The sequence below is a fragment of the Dama dama genome, chromosome 18 (assembly GCF_033118175.1).
Source record: "Dama dama isolate Ldn47 chromosome 18, ASM3311817v1, whole genome shotgun sequence".
Taxonomy (NCBI): domain Eukaryota; kingdom Metazoa; phylum Chordata; class Mammalia; order Artiodactyla; family Cervidae; genus Dama; species Dama dama.
This window is the reverse complement of record NC_083698.1, coordinates 21,739,668-21,760,915: the sequence shown is the minus strand read 5'-3', so window position 1 is coordinate 21,760,915 and position 21,248 is coordinate 21,739,668. Positions and strand designations below refer to the sequence as shown.

General features: G+C 38.5%; 1 protein-coding gene across 1 annotated transcript in view; it reads left to right on the top strand.

The window, feature by feature from the left end:
* Window positions 1–21,248, top strand: part of DGKB (diacylglycerol kinase beta) — an 820,417-nt gene that overhangs the window by 184,083 nt on the left and 615,086 nt on the right. The window contains exons 5-6 of the mRNA XM_061165003.1: window positions 1,379–1,532; window positions 18,253–18,393. Of these exons, the coding sequence (XP_061020986.1) occupies window positions 1,379–1,532; window positions 18,253–18,393 (295 nt within the window). The remainder of the gene's footprint in view (window positions 1–1,378; window positions 1,533–18,252; window positions 18,394–21,248) is intronic.

Below are 21,248 nucleotides of genomic sequence, written 5' to 3'. Positions count from 1 at the left end.
AAAATTTACTTTCTCATATTGATATCCTTATACATCTTATTCTATTTTAGGTCTATTCAAAATAGTACAGTGATAAAATTGGTCATTTTCTGCCACCGTATCCCAATACTTTTATGTAAGACAAAATAAGCTTTTTGTATACGAAATTTGCAGTTTATGGAATTAAGTTTGTTCTCTTCTGCCAGGAGTTTGAAAAAAATTGGGAGCATTAATCTGCCAAGTTTTGTTTTTGCCTTATTTTTAGTTTCATCTCCATTATATTGAACTAATTGGTAAGGAAAAAATAAATGTATCTTTCAAGGGCTTCCTATGAGGCCTATAGCACTTGCAGTCCTTTGATCTGGACAGATGTGGCTGCATTTCAGTTTCTTCTCTGTAGGTCTCCTAGTCCCTTCAAATGGCCTAGTAGATAGTATCCAACACAACTCCAGGGGCCTTCTCTTCCATGAAGTCTACATCTATTTCCCAGGCAACGTTTATGCACTAGTGTCCCTGCAGTGACAAGGAGAGTTGGCCAAGCCCAATGCAGCACCATTGTCCTGTCTTGGCCCTAAAGTACCTGCACCCTTGTTCTCAGTTTCCCAGGCAGGAGTCAGATCTCGGCCCACTGTTCTCATCTGCTTGGAGAAAGCAAGCTCTCTCAGTAGCTCCTGTGAAATTCTCCCTTGAACTTGAGACTAGAAGGTAGCTCCCATCACCATTTCCCCAAGTGGACGTGGAGATTCTCAGTGTAGCAATGGTTCTTTGCATGCAAATGTCAGCTCTTTTATAGCTCTGTGCTGAGTAAGAGTGGGCAAAGATCTTGCAGTAGATTTCTTTGACAATTGCCTAGGAAGATTTAGAATTTCACTTTAGGATTTTATATCCATTGGTCTTGGTGTTAAGGTAAAACTTTCATGTTCACCACTTTCTCCAGTGGTTGAACACAGTATTTATTATCAGGGACAAAGAAAGGAGACAAGGGGGGTAACTTTCTGTATTCGGGCTGTGTTCTTGATTCTACGTCAGCACCTTCACGTAGTTGTCTGATTTAATCATCATAACTCTGTGGAACTGTGAATATTCTCCCCAATTTACAGAGGAGGGAATTAACTTTCTAAGAGTAAAGTTTTTAAGGCCACACAGACACTGTGGAAATAGGGATGCCTGACTGGAAAGCTCCTGTTTTTCTTACTCCGTTGCTGCAGGTAAGACATCTAAATCTAATCAGCACTGTCAATGTAGGCCTGCCTGGTTTATTTCTCAGAGAGTTGCCTTCCTTTTGTAGACTTGGATGTAAGAATGTTTGAGATCATTTCTCCTGCTCATGCTCTTGAACATTGCAAACAATCTTAACATTGACTGAGTCTTAAAATATATATTAAAATTTTTTTTTCAGACAATAGATTTTGAAGGTTTCAAGCTGTTTATGAAGACATTCCTGGAAGCCGAGCTTCCTGATGATTTCACAACACACCTTTTCATGTCATTTAGCAACAAATTTCCTCATTCTAGTCCAATGGTAAAAAGTAAGCCTGCTCTCCTCTCAAGTGGTAAGTCTAAGTATTTACTAAAAATGTATATAATGCAAAAACCTCAAAGGGAAATGTCAGTATAAGTTCTCTGTAAGATGAGATGATTTGCTTAGAAATTACCTTTCTTGCAGGATTTATCTTTTCATACTAAGATTGTGCAACTAAACATTAGAGAGAATATACTTTATCATTATTCATTACTTGTCATTACAATGTCTTAGAAGTCTATGTTTAGGTAATAATTTGAAGAGATACTTCCATAAAATTTAAGAAAGTGCTGTTTTAAATGATTGGAATATATATAATATCATATATCATATGCCATGTATCATGTATTAGTAGTCACAAGGCAGTTATGTCTAGAAAACATAGTATTTAATATCACTTGTTCAAATTACCAGTATTCTTTCACATTTGTAGATTTGTAAGCTCAGAGTATTAATTTTTCCTTTTAGATACTTAATTCAATTTTGTCACCATAGAGATGGTTAGTTCTCTTATTAGGTGTAGGTTTTAATGCATCACTACCTGTCACTGATTGTGTCACTCTCCACATAGTCAGGAAAACAGAAATCTCACTATATTACTTTAGGGAATATGAAACAGGAAACTGGTAAAACAGTGTTGGAGAGTTTGAAAAGCAAAGATGAACACTGAGGCATGTGGAGGTACAACCATGGGAAGCTTATGCCTCCCCCAGCTTGGAGTCATCAAAACCCGGAAGCTAGGAAGGAGGACCTCTTAGAGCCGGAAGGCAGAGTTTGAAGGTGGGGGATTTTGCCTGGCAGATGGTGACCATCAGACTCCTGTGCAGAGGAGCCTTCCTGACAGCCTCTGGTAGCTCAGGGACTCAGGGAGGAGCCCACAGCCCTAGAAGTCAGACCTCTTTTAGCATCACCATGGCTCTGCAGGACTGAATGGCGGGCTGTAAGCTGCAGACTGGAGGCTAGTTGCTGCTGGAACCAGGTTCTGTGAGAGTGAGATGCTGGAGAGATATAAGAGGAAGTGCAGGTAGAATGGCAGGAACCAAGCCCTTCTCTCTCCTCCCTTCTCTGGTCTCTCTCATGCCCTCTCTGAACCCAGCCAGTTTCCATCAGTCAGTGGAGAAATGTAATCAGCAGTATGTCTCAAACTCTGATCTAGGATTCTTTTAGGCTCCTGAAAAATCCTTGAAGACCCCCAAATGGTTTTGTTTATATGTGTGATATTTATTTCTATTTATCATATTAAAGATGACACAGACTCTGTGACCCCATGGATTGCAGCACGCCAGGCTTCCCTGACTTTCACCATCTCCTGAAGATTGCTCAAACTCATGTCCATTGCAACGGTGATGCCATCCAACCATTTCATCATCTATTGTACCCTTCTCTTCCTACCTTCAGTGTTTCCCAGCATCAGGGTTTATTCCCAGCGAGTCAGTTCTTTGCATCAGGAGGCTAAAGTACTGGAGTTTCAGTTTCAGCATCAGTCCTTCCAATGAATATGTAGAACTGATTTCCTTTAGGATTGACTGGTTTGAGCTCCTTGCAGTCCAAGGGACTCTCAAGGGTCTTCTCCAATACCACAGTTCAAAAGCATCAATTCTTTGGTGCTCAGCCTTCTTTATGGTCCACCTCTCACATCCATACATGACTACTGGAAAAACTATAGCTTTGACTAGATGGACCTTTGTTGGCAAAGTAATGTCGCTGCTTTTAACATGCTGTCTAGGTTTGTCATAACTTTTCTTCAAAGGAGCAAGCATGTTTTAATTTCATGGCTACAGTCATCTTCTAAGTGATTTTGTAGCCAAAAAAAATAGTCTTTCACTGTTTTCACTGCTTCCCCATTGATTTGCCATGAAGTGATGGGACCAGAGGCCATGATCTCGGTTTTTTTAATGTTGAGTTTTAAGCTAGCTTTTTCACCCTCATCTTTCACTTTCATCAAGAGGTTCTTTAATTCCTCTTTGCTTTATGCCATAAGGGCAGTGTCATCTGCATATCTGAGGTTATTGATATTTCTCCCAGCAATCTTGATTCCAGCTTGTGCTTCATCCAGCCTGGCATTTTTCATGATGTACTCTGCATGTAAGTTAAATAAGCAGGGTGATAATATACAGCCTTGATATACCCAATTTGGAATCAGTCTGTTGTTCCATGTCTGGTTCTAACTGTTGCTTCTCAACCTGCATACAGGTTTCTCAGAAGGCAGGTAAGGTCATCTGGTATTCCATCTCTTCAAGAATTTTCTACAGTTTGTTGTGATCCATGCAGTCAAAGGCTTTAGCATACTCAATGATGCAGAAGTAGATATTTTTCTGGAATTCTCTAGCTTTTTCTATGGTCCAATGGATGCTGGCAATTTGATCTCTGGTTCCTCTGCCTTCTCTAAATCTAGCTTGAACATCTGGAAGTTCTCAGTTGATGTACTGCTGAAGCCTAGCTTGAAAAATTTTGAGCATTACTTTGCTGGCAAAGTGAAATAAAGTGCAATTGTGTAGTAGTTTGACATTCTTTGGCATTGCCTTTCTTTGGAATTGGAATGAAAACTGACCTTTTCTAGTCCTGTGGCCACTGCTGAGTTTTCCAAATTTGCTGTCATATTGTATGCAGCACTAAATCATGTTTTAGGATTTGAAATAGCTCAGCTGGAATTCCATCACCTCTACTTGTTTTGTTTGTAGTGATGCTTCCTAAGGCATACTTTACTTTGCATTTCAGGATGTCTGGCTCTAGGTGAGTGATCACACCATCTTGGTTATCAGGGTCATTAAGATCTCTTTTGTATAGTTCTTCTGTATATTCTTGCCAACTGTTCTTAATATCTTCTGCTTCTTTTAGGTCCATATCATTTGTCCTTTATTGTGCCCATTTTTGCATGAAATATTCCCTTGGATAAACCCCTTAGATGTTGACAAAAATATCATCTTTATGAAAAATGATTATTTTCAAGCTAAATAATGAGAAGGTGAACATTATATTACATTGTTACAAATGACTAACGTCCAGCTACATAGACAACAGCTGAGTAACCACATTTGCTTCTGTGTTGACATCATATGTCATGTAACCCCCTGAAAATTCCACTGTACCCTCATAAGAAAATGAGAGTGAAAAAAACAAATGCTAGTTCAGAATCCACACTTATACCATTTTGACCTTACACATCCCCTGAGAGAGATTCATGTACCCTGTGGGAGCCACAGGTCGAGAGACTTCCTGCCCCAGCATCACAATGTAGAATATCAAAGTGTGGGTAAAGAAGTGAGGGGATTTTTACTAGCTAGCACTCTAATGAATAAAAAGTTTAAAACATGTAATTAAGAAATAGGTGATTGAGTCATAAACCAAAATTGGGCACTCTGATGACGAGGTCACACTGTTAAGTCTTATACTGTACTCCTTCCCTTTCTGTTAAAGAAGTCACATATTTTTCCTTGGGTAATTATGTTGTTCCCTGCTTTTTAAAACAGATGGATACCTTTCATATGCAATATTTTGATCCCTTCAAAATATTAAACAATTAATATGCTTATAGCCTTTACCCATCAAATATTTTAGTTCCTCAAATAATTCCCCATATCTCATGAATTGAGAGGACTCCCCACACTCACTGGCTCTCTGAGTGAAATTCATTTAGTTTATTCTAATGTATGGTTTCAGCTTACCAGTGTTCTGTGCTGAATATTTTTAAATGGTACAGATTCTTACTTGGATCTAGAGATTAAAACTTCTGTATTCTCTGTTTCATTCTATAAATGGTTTGCACATTCAGACATAGCAAAGTTGTCCCTTATTTAAATTTACATGAGCAAACAATACTGTCCTTGGGTTTTGAAAAAGAAGCGGGAACATTTTTTGATATGTTCTCTCTCTGAGTCAACAGATTCAGACTAATTGTGTCAGACTTGGAAGAAAGAGACAAGTTGAATTATTTTGGTACTTTCATAAGAAATTCAAGTCTCAAACCCTCTTTTCTTTAGATAGCATATAGTAAGTACTACATGTAAGATGCCAAATTTACAAGGAGTAGAGATCAAATGGGGTTTCAAAATGGGGAAAAAATAAGGACTAACAGCTTGTACTTCATTTGGGATAATCACACATTCTGGAAAGACCTACTTGAAAGGAATTATAAGGTAGGCTATGTAACTCTCACACCACAAGAATAAATTAAACCATGATGCCTTTTCAAAGCATGGTCTACAATTTTAAAACATAGGTACATAGTATCCTTGGTAGCACTCTTTCTCATCCTATGTACTTTTCAGGATTACCTTTGATAGTCTTTTTTTTTCTGAGAAATAAAGAACACTTGACAGTAATAAAATTTTTAAGACCTGGGGTAACCTTGACTCCGAAACCATATATATATACATATATATATATATATAAAATTCCTTGAGACTTAAAATAATCTAAGTTATCTACATAAGATATATTCATGTTTGAAAAAAAATCACAAATTATTATTGAATAATCTGGTGCTATAATCTGCTTTGTTGATCACTCTGAGTTCATCTGTTTCATCACCACATTACCATCAGGAATATGATAGCCATTCTTGATTATATATAGACTGGATAATAAGGGCTTCTTAACAAGAAGACATACATTTTAAAAGGAAAAACTATTATTCTTGTTAATGAACAATGATCATGTATTTGACAAAAGTAACATATTTAGTTTTTATAGAATAAAATATTTTAAGATAAACATAAATAGGTATAAATGTGAGTGTGTAGGTAGTTGTGTTTGTTGAATGCCTAATGATCCATCTGGCATTTCATGTAGCAGATGATATGTTGTTTTGGAACATTTTGTTGCCATTAAGTGCTTATCACCGATTTCGGTATATGATGATTAATTCTGTTGTTCCCATGTTGGACTCTTACTTTTTGAATGTTTCTCCTATGTACCATTTTTCCACCTTTCCCATAACCTCTTCTGCTTCATTGTAAATGCCAAATCCTTAATCCCAAATCTCTACTAGTCCGATGACCCATTACTCATTTTACACTCTCTAGAATCTATCACTTGACCTATCACCTTTACAAAACCGTTTTCTCTTTTGGAATCCTTTTTTTTTTTTTTTTCCTGCAAGAGGCTCACAAACCCTCAGTCATGGATCACTATTATGATCCCGTATTTCAGTCCTTACAATTTGAACACAGCATAACCAGGGAGAAATCTCATAAATATACAGATTTTTGCCCCTATAAATTCCTAACACCAGGTATGTTTTTTCTTTTGATTTTTGCTTGGCGTATAATTGCTTTACAAGGCTGTGTTGGTTTCTGCTATACAACAGCATGGATCAGTCATCAGTATACATGTATCCCTTTCTTCCAAGCCGCCCTCCCGGTCTCCATCCCTCCCTCCCCCCAGGTCCTCACAGAGCACAGAGCTGAGTTACCTGCACTGTACCACAGCTTCCTGCTGCTGCTAAGTCGCTTCAGTCGCGTCCGACTCTGCGACCCCATAGACGGCAGCCCACCAGGCTCCCCCGTCCATGGGATTCTCCAGGCAAGAACACTGGAGTGGGTTGCCATTGCCTTCTCCACAGCTTCCTGCTAGCTATCTATTTTACTCATAGTGGCTGAACACCCACAGGCTTCCCTGGTTGCTCAGTGGTAAAGAATCTGCCTGCCAGTGCAAGAGATGCTTGTTCGATCCCTGGTTGGGGAAGATCCCTGGAGAAGAAATGGCAACTCACTCCAGTATTCTTGCCTGGGAAATGCCATGGACAAGGGAGCCTGGTGGGCTACAGTCCATTGGGTCTCAAAGATGATGGATACAGCTTAGGGACTAAAGAGCAACAGGCTAACACTCAGTATTAACATGGTCTTAACACCTCTTCAGCTTTAAAAAAAAAAAATTCTGAAAAGTATTTATTCTTGTTCCAGTCTCCTAGATCATTAAACTTTCAAAACCTCCTTTAGTTTATTTGTATCTTTCCCCTCACTCTCAACAGATGACATTTCTTATTCACATCACACACACACACACACACACAACAGGCGTTGTCTAACATAAAATGCCTCAATTATTTCTCATACAATCCAAAACTCTTTATTATCCTTTTGGGGAATATATATTACTGTATTCCAGATGGAGCCCTTCATCTGAGTGTTCCATAAGGAATCAAACTAATTGTATCTGAAAGTCAAATAATCATAGTCTATCCAAATCTGCTTCTATACCTATCTTCTTTCCTGGTGAATGGAACCTGAATATTTATCAATTTCCCTACCGGAAAATCTTGGACTCTCCCTACCCTTCACTGCTTTTCTCCTCATGTTTAATTAATTGAAAAGTGCTCTCTGTTACTCATTGTAACTTCTTCTCAAACGTTCTGCCAGCGTCATTTGATTCATCACGGTGTCATAGACTTTTAGTTCGCATGACTCCCAGCCAGGCCCTACCCTTCTCTGTGCAAAATGGTTTTTCTAACACAGTAGCGTGCTAATATTATTTTGGGGTTCTGGCTTTCACTGTCACCTGGTGGAATGTTTTTTTAAACCTTTATTTTCCAAGTAAACGTAAATCTTAGTCATTTAAAGTCAATTAAAGCAAAGTTCCTTTGCTTTGGGGATGGTACAGGAGAGGTCTAAGTACAGGGAAGTCCTAATCTTTCTGCCTCCGTCCTACCCCTTCATCTCCCCCTTCCCCAGGCTGGATATACCCGCTTCCGAAGTGCCCTTGCTGAGCCTCCAGGGCCTGTGCAGGACAGTTAAGAAGGTGACAGAGTCTGAGTTTCACAGCATTAAGTCCATGCCGTGGGCTTCCCTTGTGGATCGGCTGATAAAGAATCCGCCTGCAATGCAGGAGACCTGGGTTCAAAAGATCCCCTGGAGAAGGGAAAGGCTACCCACTCCAGTATTCTGACCTGGAGAATTTCATGGATTGTATAGTCCATGGGGTCGCAAATAGTCGGACACAACAGACTGACTTTCACTTCACTTCACTTCAAGCCCATGCCATGAAGCTTGCAGGAGGTTTCTCAGATGCCACTAGTGGTAAAGAACCCATCTGCCAGTGCAGGAGACCTAAGAGATACATGTTCTATCCCTGGGTTGAGAAGATCCCCTGGAGAAGGGCATGGCAAGGCACTCTAGTATTCTTGACTGGAGAATCCCATGGACAGAGGAGCCTGTTGGGCTACAGTCCATGGAGTTGCAAAGAGTTGGGCATGACTGAGTGAGCACACATGCATGCACGCACATGCAGCTTGCATAGTCTGCCTCCAGCCCTCATTCTCTGTCTCCTTGCCCCATGCACCCAGATCCTTTTCATGTCCAACTGTTAGCTTTCACTTAACACGTGCTTTGCTTACTCAGGACCCTGAACTTTTCTGCATGATGTTTCCTCTGCCCTTATTTCAAAGCATACCCAGTTTCTTCATGTCTCAGAGAGTGCTTCATTCTAATTCAAAAGGGTATGCTGTGCTCCATATTAGGGATGCAGTGATGAGAGAGATGCGGTCCCTAGAGAATGCAGCTGGGAAGCACCCTGGGCACCCTTGTAAAAGTCCCACCATCTGCTGCTTGCAGGATAGCTGGTGTATCCCTGCCCATCTCCAGCTCCCACCTGTGACTGTTGTCGCACATGCGTTTCTAGAATTAACTCATTTCAGCTAAATTTTATTTCTTTGTGTGTAAGGTAGCAATTCACAGTAGATATTTGTAACATTTGTAATGTTCCTTTCTCTAAGAATAGAGCAATTAGAAGAGGAGGTTGTATGGTTTATCAGATGCTTCAAACACTCATTCCATGTATTCCTGTGGGCTCCCAGGGTCCAAAATATCAACTTTATAACAGTAAACGTTCTTCATCAGCCATCAGTTCAGTTCAGTCACTCAGTGGTGTCCGACTTTTTGTGACCCTATGGACTGCAGCACGCCAGGCCTCCCTGTCCATCACCAACTCCTGGAGTTTACTCAGACTCATGCCTATTAAGTCAGTGATGCCATCCAACCATCTCATTCTCTGTCATCCCCTTCTTCTCCTGCCTTCAATCTTTCCCAGCATCAGGGTCTTTTCAAATGAGTCAGCTCTTCGCATCAGGTGGCCAAAGTATTGGAGTTTCAGCTTCAACATTAGTCCTTCCAATGAACACCCAGGACTGATCTCCTTTAGGATGGACTGGTTGGATCTCCTTGCAGTCCAAGGGACTCTCAAGAGTCTTCTCCAACACCACAGTTCAAAAGCATCAATTCATTGGCGCTCAGCTTTCTTTATAGTCCAACTCTCACATCCATACATGACTACTGGGAAAACCTTAGCTTTGACCAGATGGACCTTTGTTGGCAAAGCAATGTCTCTGCTTTTTAAAATGCTCTCTAAGTTGGTCATAACTTTTCTTCCAAGGAGTAAGTGTCTTTTAATTTTTGGCTCTGGTAACCATCTGCAGTGATTTTGGAGCCCCCCAAAAATAAAGTCTGCCACTGTTTCCCCATCTATTTGCCATAAAGTGATGGGACCTGTGGCTTATTAGCCACATATTGTATAAGACGTAGGTGGTTATTTCTTATTAGTTGTTTTATAGGATACAAAGAGAACATTTTCCTAGCATCCTTTAAATCAGATCATGCAGTGAATTGACCAGTTGTGCCATTTAATTATTCATTTTACCATTTATTAATTCATGCATACGTTCATTTTTAAAAACACATTTTGTGTCAGGAATTCCATAAGAAAACAGAGGATCCTTTAGAGTTAGGGAGAGAAACAGGCAGTTAGGCGATCAATTATCTAACAGGAAAATAAGTGCTGCACCCTATTTATCAGGAATGTCTGAGATTTGAACCATAAATTAAACATATCCAGGTTAGCCAGAGGTAGGGGTAGGTATGGGTGGGAGTGGATTGGGAGTTCCAGGAATAGGAAGCAACCTATACATTTCTCTTTAAATATGAAAATCATGTCCCATCACAGTACAGAGCACGAATTTAAGATGGTCAATATTTATTTATTCAAAAATATGTATCGATCACTTACAATGTGCCAGATACTGTTAAAATTACTGGGAGTACATCAGTGACCAAAATAGAACTAACCCTCCCATAGTCACTTACATTCTAGTGGGGAAAGAAAGACTAATGAAAAAGTAAAAAAAAAAAATTATATCAGGTTGGATGGTAATGAGTGCTTCTGGCAATAATGAATGAGAGACTGTGGGCAGAGACTGAGGATGAATGAAAGTCCTAGGTTTCTCATGGTTGATTGAAACTGGGATGAGGGTCAGAAGGAGGTAATTTTTGATGGTGCCAGAGTGGATAGTAGTCACGACTTTGAAAGTATTGTGCTCAGTCTGGAGATAGGGTTGCGGGGGTGATTCTGGCAGGGTGAGAGTCCTGATGGCGTTTGGAGTGGGCAGGAAGGTAGGCTTTTTGGGCACCCTGAGAGATCTAGGCTGGGCCTTGACTCATTTAGACTGGGGCAGATGACGTGACCAGAGCGCGGATGAGTTGGGTAGCCAGGATCCCGTGGTGGAGAGGGTTGTCCATCATGCTGTGTTTTGAGTTTTATCCAGAAGAAAGTGGAGAGCCATACAAAGGATGAAAGGCAGAAAAGAACCACTATCAGGTGCGTGGAGGCTATCATGAAGGCAGATGAGGTTGACAGTACAAAAAAGATTGAGAATAATGAAAACCATTTCTGACAAACGCTAAGGTACTTTTAATCTTGGGTCCCCCTCATTGCCTGTTTGATGTGGCCACGGTTAGAGGATTTGTGCTGTGATGCTCCATTATCAATAATGGTATTTCGCTCTGTTCATATTGTCTGCATAACCAAAGAGTCATACCACAAGGGCTTGTTTTAGACAGAAAAGGTAAAGCAAATCCTTTTTGTTCATAAGGAGGTTAATCAACTTAAGAACAGAAAATTGTATAGTGAAAACGAGGTACTTAAACTTTGGGAAAATGTTCCTTCGCCAAATGACCTTGCTGAATGGTCTTGCCAGAAGACGCACTTTGTTCATCGTGCTGAGAAGAAAGTATTACTCTTATCAGGACTGTCTTAAGGATATTCAGTGTATGTGTGTGTTTGTGTGTGTTGACTGTAAAGTAGTTTTATAGGTCTTTTGTGTCTCATAAGCTGTTCAGTTTCCACCATGCAAACAGAGGCAGGGCAGTTGCCCCCAAACACAAGCTGAACACAGTACACGGCTGATGTAACTATGAGATGGGTAGATTCTCGGCACACAGTAGGCCATTTTAAATATATTTGTGCATTTATTAATGTAGATATACTTTATTGATAATAATGATTACAGTCTGTGCAGTTTATGTGCCTACTTAACAAATGCTTTAGAAATAAAGATAAAAGAATTTTTATCCATTGGCCAACTAGCATTTATATATCAAGCATTACATTTTTCATACCTCTACAGTACCAAATTCAGACTTCTAATTAGTATTATTAGTAGTAATAATGCTTACGTTATTTCACTCCAATAAATCTTTGATCCTGAAACCCTATAAGGGCAATATAGTATTTATTAGTTTACAGAGCCTCAAGTCAATCATGGGTATCATTTACTTTGCGATGTGTTCTAAAAATATTTAGTAGCAAGCTAGAAAATATGCCATGATGTTGGGTATTTGCTTTTACTCCGCTAGAACAGAAGCCCTATGAAAATAGGATTTTCATCTGCTTTGTTCAATATTTGATCTCCAGTGCCTAGAACCTAGTTTCCCATGAATAACACTAAAGGTCTTTAATATTTATTTAGGTTTGGGACTTCCTTGGTGGCTCAGCAGTAAAGAATCCACCTACCAATGCAAGAGGCAGTTTTGATCCCTGCATTGGGAAGATCCCCTGAAGAAGGAAATGGCAACCCACTCTAGTATTCTTGCCTGGGAAACCCAGAGAGCTTGTTGAGCTACAGTCCATGGGGTTGTAAAAGAGTCAAACGTGACTTAGTGACTAGATAACAGCAGCCTGCTTATAAAGGATATGCTAGTTGTATACCCCTGAAAAAACACAGTTAAACGAAAAGAAGAGTCATTCATAATCCATTTCCCTATGAGAAAATGCAGGTAAAGATTTGGTAAATATGTATTTTATGTGTGCATGTGTATACATGCAAGCCAGTGTATACAGTCTTCTTACGAACATGTATTAAGTAGATGGCCCAAGGACAGATCTGAATGGAGGATGAGCATTTAAGAGCTCTCAGCCATGGCTAGGATTTCTAATTTCCTTCCAGAAGTTTATGAAATAATCAATGTAGGTACTCTCGAGAGTCTTGAAAAGCAGAGTCTTAAAAGGTCATTTATTGAGAGGCAGGAGACAGATTTCACTGATTTGGTTTTTGCTCTCTAGCGCCACAAAAGTACACTTAGAGCTTGAAATAATCCTGCGTGGGGTTGCCTTTTAAATTGTGGGTGCACAGCTGGTCTTTGTTTTCTTGAATGCAAAATGGAAATAATGCCTGTCTTCCTGGGTCCTGTGAGACTCAAAAATGTAATTTACATTAACAATGCCAGCTATTACTGTTATTCACAAACAGGTCATTTTTCTGTGTTTCAGTTTGCAAATACAGAATAAAGACCAAATTCAATGTGTTTTTTTTCCCCCTTACAATATCATACATCCAGAAAGAGTATAGTAAAATTTAAAGAGTATTATTAGGGACTTCTCTGGGTGGTACAGTGGATAAGAATCTGCCTGGCAATGCAGGGACCCTGGGTTCGATTCCTGGTCCAGGAGGATCCCATATGCCATGGAGTGACTAAACCCATGGGCCCCAAATACCGACCCAGTGCTCCAGAGCTGAGAGCCGCAACTGCTGAAGTCTTGTGGGCCCTAGAGCCAATGCTTAGCCAAAAGAGAAGCGCCACATGAGAAGCCTGTACACCGTAACTAGAGAGGAGCCCCCACTCACCTCAACTAGAGAAAAACCTGCATGCAGCAGTGAAGACCCAGCGCAGCCAAATTAGTTAATTATTTCATTCAAAATAAAAAGTACCATTGAGATTTCGTTTTAATGTGACAAATATAGGAATTCTGGTAACATGACTTTTCACATGTGGTGGTCTAATTCCCTCACTTAGAGTATATTTAAGGAACTGAGATGAATTCAACCAACTCTCAATATGCTGCCTGTGGACACACAGTGTGTTGCCTGCATTATGGTTGCCACTAGCTCAAGGTAGCATTGAAATCTAAATTTAACAAGCGATTAAAACAGTTCAGTTCTTTATTCAAATACCAGCCACATCTCACGCTCTAAACCACTGTGTGTGGCTAATAGCACTGTATTAAACAAGGCAATGGTTAGAACATTTCTATCATTGCAGAATATTATACTGGTCAGGACTGATAGAAAAGTCTTATTTTTACTGCTTTTTGAAAAGAGCCTGAAGTTTGGAATTAGATGTGCTTGCATGCTCAGTCGCTGAGTCGTGTCCAACTCTTTGTGACCCCAGGGATTGTAGCCCACCAGGCCCCTCTGTCCGTGGGATTTTTCGGGCAGAAAAATTTTGCGGACAGATTTTTGTGGCAAAATCCAGAGCGGATGGCCATTTCCTCCTGCAGGTGATCTTCCTGACTCAGGGACTGAACTCACGTCTCCTGTGTCTTCTGCGTTGCCCGGAAGATTCTTTACCACTGAGCCGCCTGGGAAGCCTCAATATGTGACAAATTGCTTGAGAAGCCTGACAAATTTCTGCAAATTGAACCAGTATAAAAACTGGAAAAAACAAATTACCAGAGTGTTTTCTTGCGTGATAACTTTAGAATTTTAATTTGTATTATTAGTTTTGAATATTTCATTTTAATAGAAGAAGGGAAATAATGGAGATAACACTACCGTTTTCATTATCTGGAATGCTAGTGTTTGAAAATAAAATAAACTGGAGCAGAGACGGTAATTGAACATGTACCAAAACTGATTTGCTAATAATTGAACCTTGAGACTGGAATTAAATGTATCTATTAAAACAGAACCGTTAAAGTCATTGTTTCAAGAAATGGAGTATCCATATCAGAATACAATGAAAATAAGGTGTTTGAAGAATTTGTTAGTTATAAACAATATCCAATGTGACTAGTGCTAATTATTTTTGTACTTAAAACTTTGCAGAGAATGTTTATATATATGTGTGTATGTATACACATATATAAAATCATCATAAAAGCAGAAAAATGCCATCAGAGTACAATTTAATTATTCCCAGTAAAACCAATAGACTCTAATTACCATGCCTATTTTTCACTTTATTTTGTACTTTGTTGTACCTTGTAATATGTATTATATGTGTATAGCTATATATGGGTCTGTGGACATAAATGACATGTGTGTAGGTGTACACACTTCACTTTTGTGGGGAAATATTTAAAGAAGCATAACCTTGGGCAAGTCAGAGAATGTGCGAATTTGGGTGTCAATCACATGATCTTCAGAACTAAATATTGGCCACTTGAGGCAAAACAAACACACATTGCTTTTATACCTGCTTCACGTATAGTTCCAATTGTGAAGAGGGAGTTTCACCAGTGATTGGATAGGTTAGAGTAGGCTTTATTAAAGGGAAGTAGACTTTTGAGCCTCTTCTTCAGAGGCTATTACTGCTAAAGAGAAGTGTAGATTTCCATTTACCATCTCACTTCATTGAGATGCTCTAGGCAGGAAACCAGGCTTTCTGTGTTCATTTTCCATTTGCACGGTCTCCTGTATTTTCTGTATAACCCTTAGCACAAACTGCTTAAAAGGAAAAACACTTTAATTCAGGGAAGTGAACTTTCTGAGAGATGAGTAAGTACTGGGAAAGACCTACCACCAAATTTAGGGACAGGAAAAAAATTTTTACAGGGTAGAGTACAGATGTAAAAATAACCTCTGTGAAGACAGATTGAGGCCCTATGTATGACCTGTTTTCAAAATATTAAATGAAAAAATAAACATTTCATCACATAAGGAAAAGTGGGCTGATCTAAGGGAGAGGGTTGGGGCAAGAACTATCCCAAGCTTCTTTAATGCAATACCTCAAGATTTAGTAGTCCAGCTCTGTATTTTTTTGTTGTTGTTGTAAAGTAATTGTGAAAAAGGCCTTTGACATTTTATTTGTTTTCTCCGATGCACCCTATAAATCTTTGCAAAAAGTATACATTTTACCTCTCAAATTTAGCTGAAATTGGGCTTAAGGAAAATTGGGTTAGTTCTTCATTGTGTGTTGTCATATATGCCCATAATTTCTTTTTTTAATAACTTTTAAATTCTTTTAAATGTGAAATTATGATGCAATTCAAGGCATCATAAAACTTTTAGTTTACAATATATCATGAATTGCAAATGGCAAATAGTCATTTTGTCAAGCAGAAACAATCTTAGTAGAGTAACATGTTTCTTGACCAAAAGTAGTATTAAATTTCAATTATACATTTATGTTCATGTTCAGTAAGTACATGACATACAAGAAAGGCAAGCAGAAAACTATGATAGTCATATTCTCCAAATTTTTGTGTTCAGTATTATGAAAACTGATACTGAGATACCATAACCTTTGTTTTATAAATACAGATGGTCAGAAATGAAAATATGTAAGTAAAAATGGATACGTTTTGGCTTTCTTGCAGATGAATGTGACAACACACGCTTTTTATTCTTTCTTGTTTTGTGGTGAGTTGTAGTGTAAAAGAGTTAAATGTAACTGATTAAAGCATTTCAGTGCCATAAAGGGGGAGCATGGAAGAGAGGATTAGCTCATCATGCAGGATGAGTTAGGTCATAGTTTATCCAACCGTAATTCAAGTGCTGTGTTCTCCAAGTCTGGAAGTTATGGCCATGTGAAGGATCAGTGCCAAAATGTCTTTTATCATAGACTGAAACTGCTTATTCCTGCAGCTGGTGAGGCTTTAGATGGTTAGTTAGAAGTAGTCAGATATTTTCTTTTTAAAGCTCAGGATTGTCTTCTATTCTCTGCCCTTGGTTAATAAAAGTGACCATATTACTTTGTAGTAGATATACAGTGACACTTTTGTCAAGGGGGGAAATCAATTTATAATGTATGTATTTGTGTATATGTGTGTGTGTGTGTGTGTGTATCTTTTTCAATGATGGTAAACAGAAGTAGCATTAAGGTGAAGCATAGAGGTATATTTGAAATAAGGCTTTGGTGAAAATGAAAGATATAAAGCACTGTTTTACAAACTGTGGGTTGTGGCCCATAATGAATTCAACTTAAGGGGCCTTTGACAAAAGAATTTTAAGAATGAAATAGAAGAGAATAGGTTAACATAGGAAAGAAAATATTGGCACATTTAGGAAACCTACTAGTATGTGTGTGTGTATTTGTGCTGGATTAAGATATAAATTGTTTTTCTTACTTTTTCTTCCTATTGGCCTTGAACAAAAATAGTCTGTAGTCTGTAAGCTATTAGTGTAGACTAAAGAGGACAAATTTGCTAGTTATGAAACTCTGGCAATTCATTTCACTAACGTTGTTTCTCATCTGTAAAATGGTAATAATGTAGTCTCCTTCACAGGGTTAGTGGGAGAGTTAAGTAAGATGATGCTACATGTTCAAGTGCCCAGCATGGTTCCTGCTGCATATCATACACTCAGTAAATGACACATTTTCTTAGTAGTAACCTTGTGACTACTAAACTAACTTCTGACTTTTCATAAAGCATGAAGTTGTATTCCTGGATACCTTGAAATGGCTGAAGGAAATGACAGGTATTTTATCAAAGTTACACCTGGAAGGAAATAAACTAGAGCAAGAGATGTTGTTAGGTTGAGGTGTGCTGGTGAATGACAGATGAATGACAGGCTTTTAGACAGTATTTGGTTAAGGTTATTCCTTCCATTCCAGTAACTCCTGGTTGATTAGGAACCTTGAAGCCATTCACCCCATTAGCCACCTCACCCTCATACTTTTCATATGACCAAACAGACCTCAAAGGATAATCGAGGTATACCTTGTCAGATGCATATGGTCTTGTTTCAGAGGCTTCTCTCATAAGATGGAACTATTTATTGTGAAAAGGGTTCAGCTTAATTATCATCATCCACATAATCTGCAATCATCAGCTCTTATGAATAGGCATTCAAGTTCACTACCCTTGTCTTGGAATAGGCACAATGAATAGGTGTCAGAAATAAAGTATGGACCGTTTTAAAACTACAATTGTGTAGTCTTACCTCGCTAATGGAATCTGTCATGTTTATCCAGATTTTTTGTATGTTCTTTTTCTCTCTTACCCATGGGAAGATTCCTGGATGGCAAAAAGGATGTCTTTTGCATGATTGGACATAAATACATGTTTTTATGTATGAATGATACCTGGTTGTCAGTATATAAATCATATTGTGACAGATTCACATTTCCTCAGTTGTTTTTTTTCTTTTTAATGAAAGACCATTTTTCAGTCTTCCCAAATGATTTACAGCTGCCACTACCTAAAGTGGAGAAAGGTGGAGTAGGGAAGTAGTTCTTCATGCTTTGGATTCTGTCCACCAACCAACCCTGGGCAACAGAATTCTGACCCACATACCCTCCAGTGAGTCTGCAGAGCAGCCCCAGTGTCCCTGAATGCCAAAGATCTCTCCATTACTTAAGAGTCATGGAATGTCTGTCTCCGTTATGCTAGTACCAGAGGTTTGGGTTATTTGATGCCTAAGAAATATACGGTTCTTTATATGGTCTATGCATTATCTCTCCATTTCCTTTTTTTTTTGTTTGTTTGTTTGAGAGCACTGTGAATTTCTTTAAGTATGTAAAGACAAATGTTCTTTTTTCCAGGTCTGAAAATGAATAAAAGTGCCATCACCCCTCCTCGTACTTCTCCAGCAAACACGTGTTCCCCAGAAGTGATCCATCTGAAGGATATAGTCTGTTACCTGTCTCTCCTGGAAAGAGGAAGACCTGAGGATAAGCTGGAGTGTATGTGCGCCTTCACAATATTTACTTATCATGACTGGGGTGGGGGAAGGGACTAGATATTGACAAACGTAAAATTGTTTCGACTATGGTTGCCTACATTCTTATTAAATGAAGTGACCTTGGTTATTAATAAAAAATCCTCCAAAGGAAAATCAGACATTTAAAAGATATTAAGAATCTACCAATTTTAGGTTATTATTGATCAAGGTCCATTTATTACTGAGTATTTCTTGAGTATGTTTATCAATTGACCTATTTTTTAATTTGCTCAGTTTGTTAACCAGGTTATGTCGAAAAGTATCTTTGTGTTCTTTTGAAAAAACGCTTACTTCTAATATATAAAAGATCTTTTCATTAGTCAGAAAGAGGGTTCAGTTCATTATATACAGTCAACCTGAGCCTTTCTCTTTGGAAATCTTCCTTGAAACCTTCTGCACTAAGTTTCTTTGCCAGGAACAAATAATATCTTAAATGCCAAATATGAGAGTTTCATTTCTAGAAACTGACTCTGAATATTATAATTAAAGAATAGCTATTTTCCTTCTAGCATGTAGCAGGCATTTCTGATAGAGAATTTCAATCTAGTTGAAAGGAAATGCGATCTCTTTAATAAAATACAGTTACTGAGCTCTCTCTGGTGGCCGACTGTACTCATTGCAAGGCAGGAAAATACTTTTTTTAAACCTTTTCTGTAAGCCCAATCATTTAATAATCTATTCTGTCTGTAAAGTCCTTGCTACATAGAGAGCTGGTGGTTTGTTCAGTAATCTGATTAGCCTGGTTATATTAGATAGCATTAAAATGAATTAAACATTCTTGCTACTGGAATGATAGTAAAGACAATGAATCCTAAATTTGATATTTCTAAATCAAATATAGAATATTATGACAGTTCAGAATTATGGTTAGGTAGCATGCTTGGTTAAATTTAATGATAACTTTTTTAATAATATTTCTGTTACTAATAAAGAATTTAATATATGATTATTTAAGTCACACCTGCTTAGGTTATGAATAAACCATACTAACATCATTCTTTAAATACATATTTATTAGTTCTAAATGTTGAATATTTGCATTTCAAGATTTATTTGTATTCCTAAGAACCTGTAGAAATCTCTCTCATTCCAAAATAAATATTAATGTTTAGTGAATTTCTATTGAAGTAAAGGCCAGCAAGAAAGTTTTCTCAGGTGTTATCAGGACCAGGTTTGGGATGATGTTAAAACTCCAAAGACAAATATTCTATTCCAGGTCTGAGAATGAATAAAGACAACATCGCTTCTCCCAACACAGTCTTTCTGTTCCAGTTTAATTATTTTTAGGTCAACTAGAAGTATTTTGTTTTTAAGGTAGAATTCCTAAGAGGTATGTTTTGGTATGTTTTAAGTTCTCTGTTTGAATCTTTGAATCCATAGTCTTTGTCTGCTATTGCAAGGCAGACTGTTAACCCAGGAGTGATTCAAAAACATTTGATGAATCAAGTCAAACCTGACCTGCCACTTACCTTTCTTCAGTGTAATCAATCCCCTTCTCTCGGTTCTTTGAGTTTTCCAGCTCTTTTTTGAGCTTATAACTTTCAGTTGCATTTTCTTTTTGTCTTAACCATATCTTTAGATTTTCCTCATAGATAGATCTGTTAGCTCCTGACATTACTGCTGTGGTTTTCACCAGGGCTGCAAAGTAAATGCATTTCCATTTCAGAAGCACAGGCAGGTACCAGCTATGCTGTGGTTTTCTTCTCTACCACCCTCAGGCTTGGAGGACCTTCACCTGGTTCTTACTCATCTGGACCTTGTGTTTCTGTCTGGTTTTTAAATGCCAGTGCTTGGCTTCTTGCTCTACCAATTAAATCAGACACCATTTCTTTCATGTACTTCCCTAGCCATGTACTTATACATCTTCGCTTTCACAGTTGCATGTTTACAAATTCCTAACATTCATATGTTGTATTACAGATTCTGAAAAGTTTTTCAATACATTTTTTAAAAAAATTTAATGGTTGTTAATTTGTGTCCCTGTGTACTTAGTCACTGAGTCGTGTCCGACTCTTGGAGACCCCACGGACTATAGCCCCCCAGGCTCCTCTGTCCATGGCATTCCCCAGGCAATAACACTGCAGTGAACTGCCGTTTCCTTCTCCAGGGACTCTTCCCAACTCAAGAATCGAAACAGCATCTCCTGCAGTTCTTGCACTGCAGGCGGATTCTTTATCATTGAGCCATCAAAGAAAATCCTGGATAGTTAAATTAATACATACTTATTTACAAAATGGTTATGACTTATTAAACACAATATGTACTAGAGAGAAGAAACTAAGAAAATTAAAATTAACACAAAAGTGGATATGATGAAGCACCTGATAAAATTAACTTTTGCAGCTGAGTGTTGTTTTGGAATCTCGGTTTTCAAGTAGCTAAGTAATAAAGGAGTAGGGACACATTGCCTTAGGTCAGAGATTCTTGAACTTGATCACATGTAACAATCACCTGCAGGACTTATGAACACACTTACTGGGCCCCAACTCCAGTATATGTCATTCAACAGGCTTGGAATGGGATTTTAGAATTTTCAGGTCATGCTTATGTGGCAGGGACCACATTTTGAGAAGTATTGGTTTATGCAATTCCTTTTGTCTAATGAAAATACGTAACACACACACACGTACACAGGCACACAATTCACCTGAAACTACAATTGTTTCTTGAATTATCGGTGACAGTATTTGATATGCTTTTACCTGGATTATTACAGAAGGAAATGGCAACCCACTCCAGTATTCTTGCCTGAAGAATCCCATGGACAAAGGAGCTTGGCAGGCTACAGTCCACGGGTAGTAGTCCATGGGGAGTCCA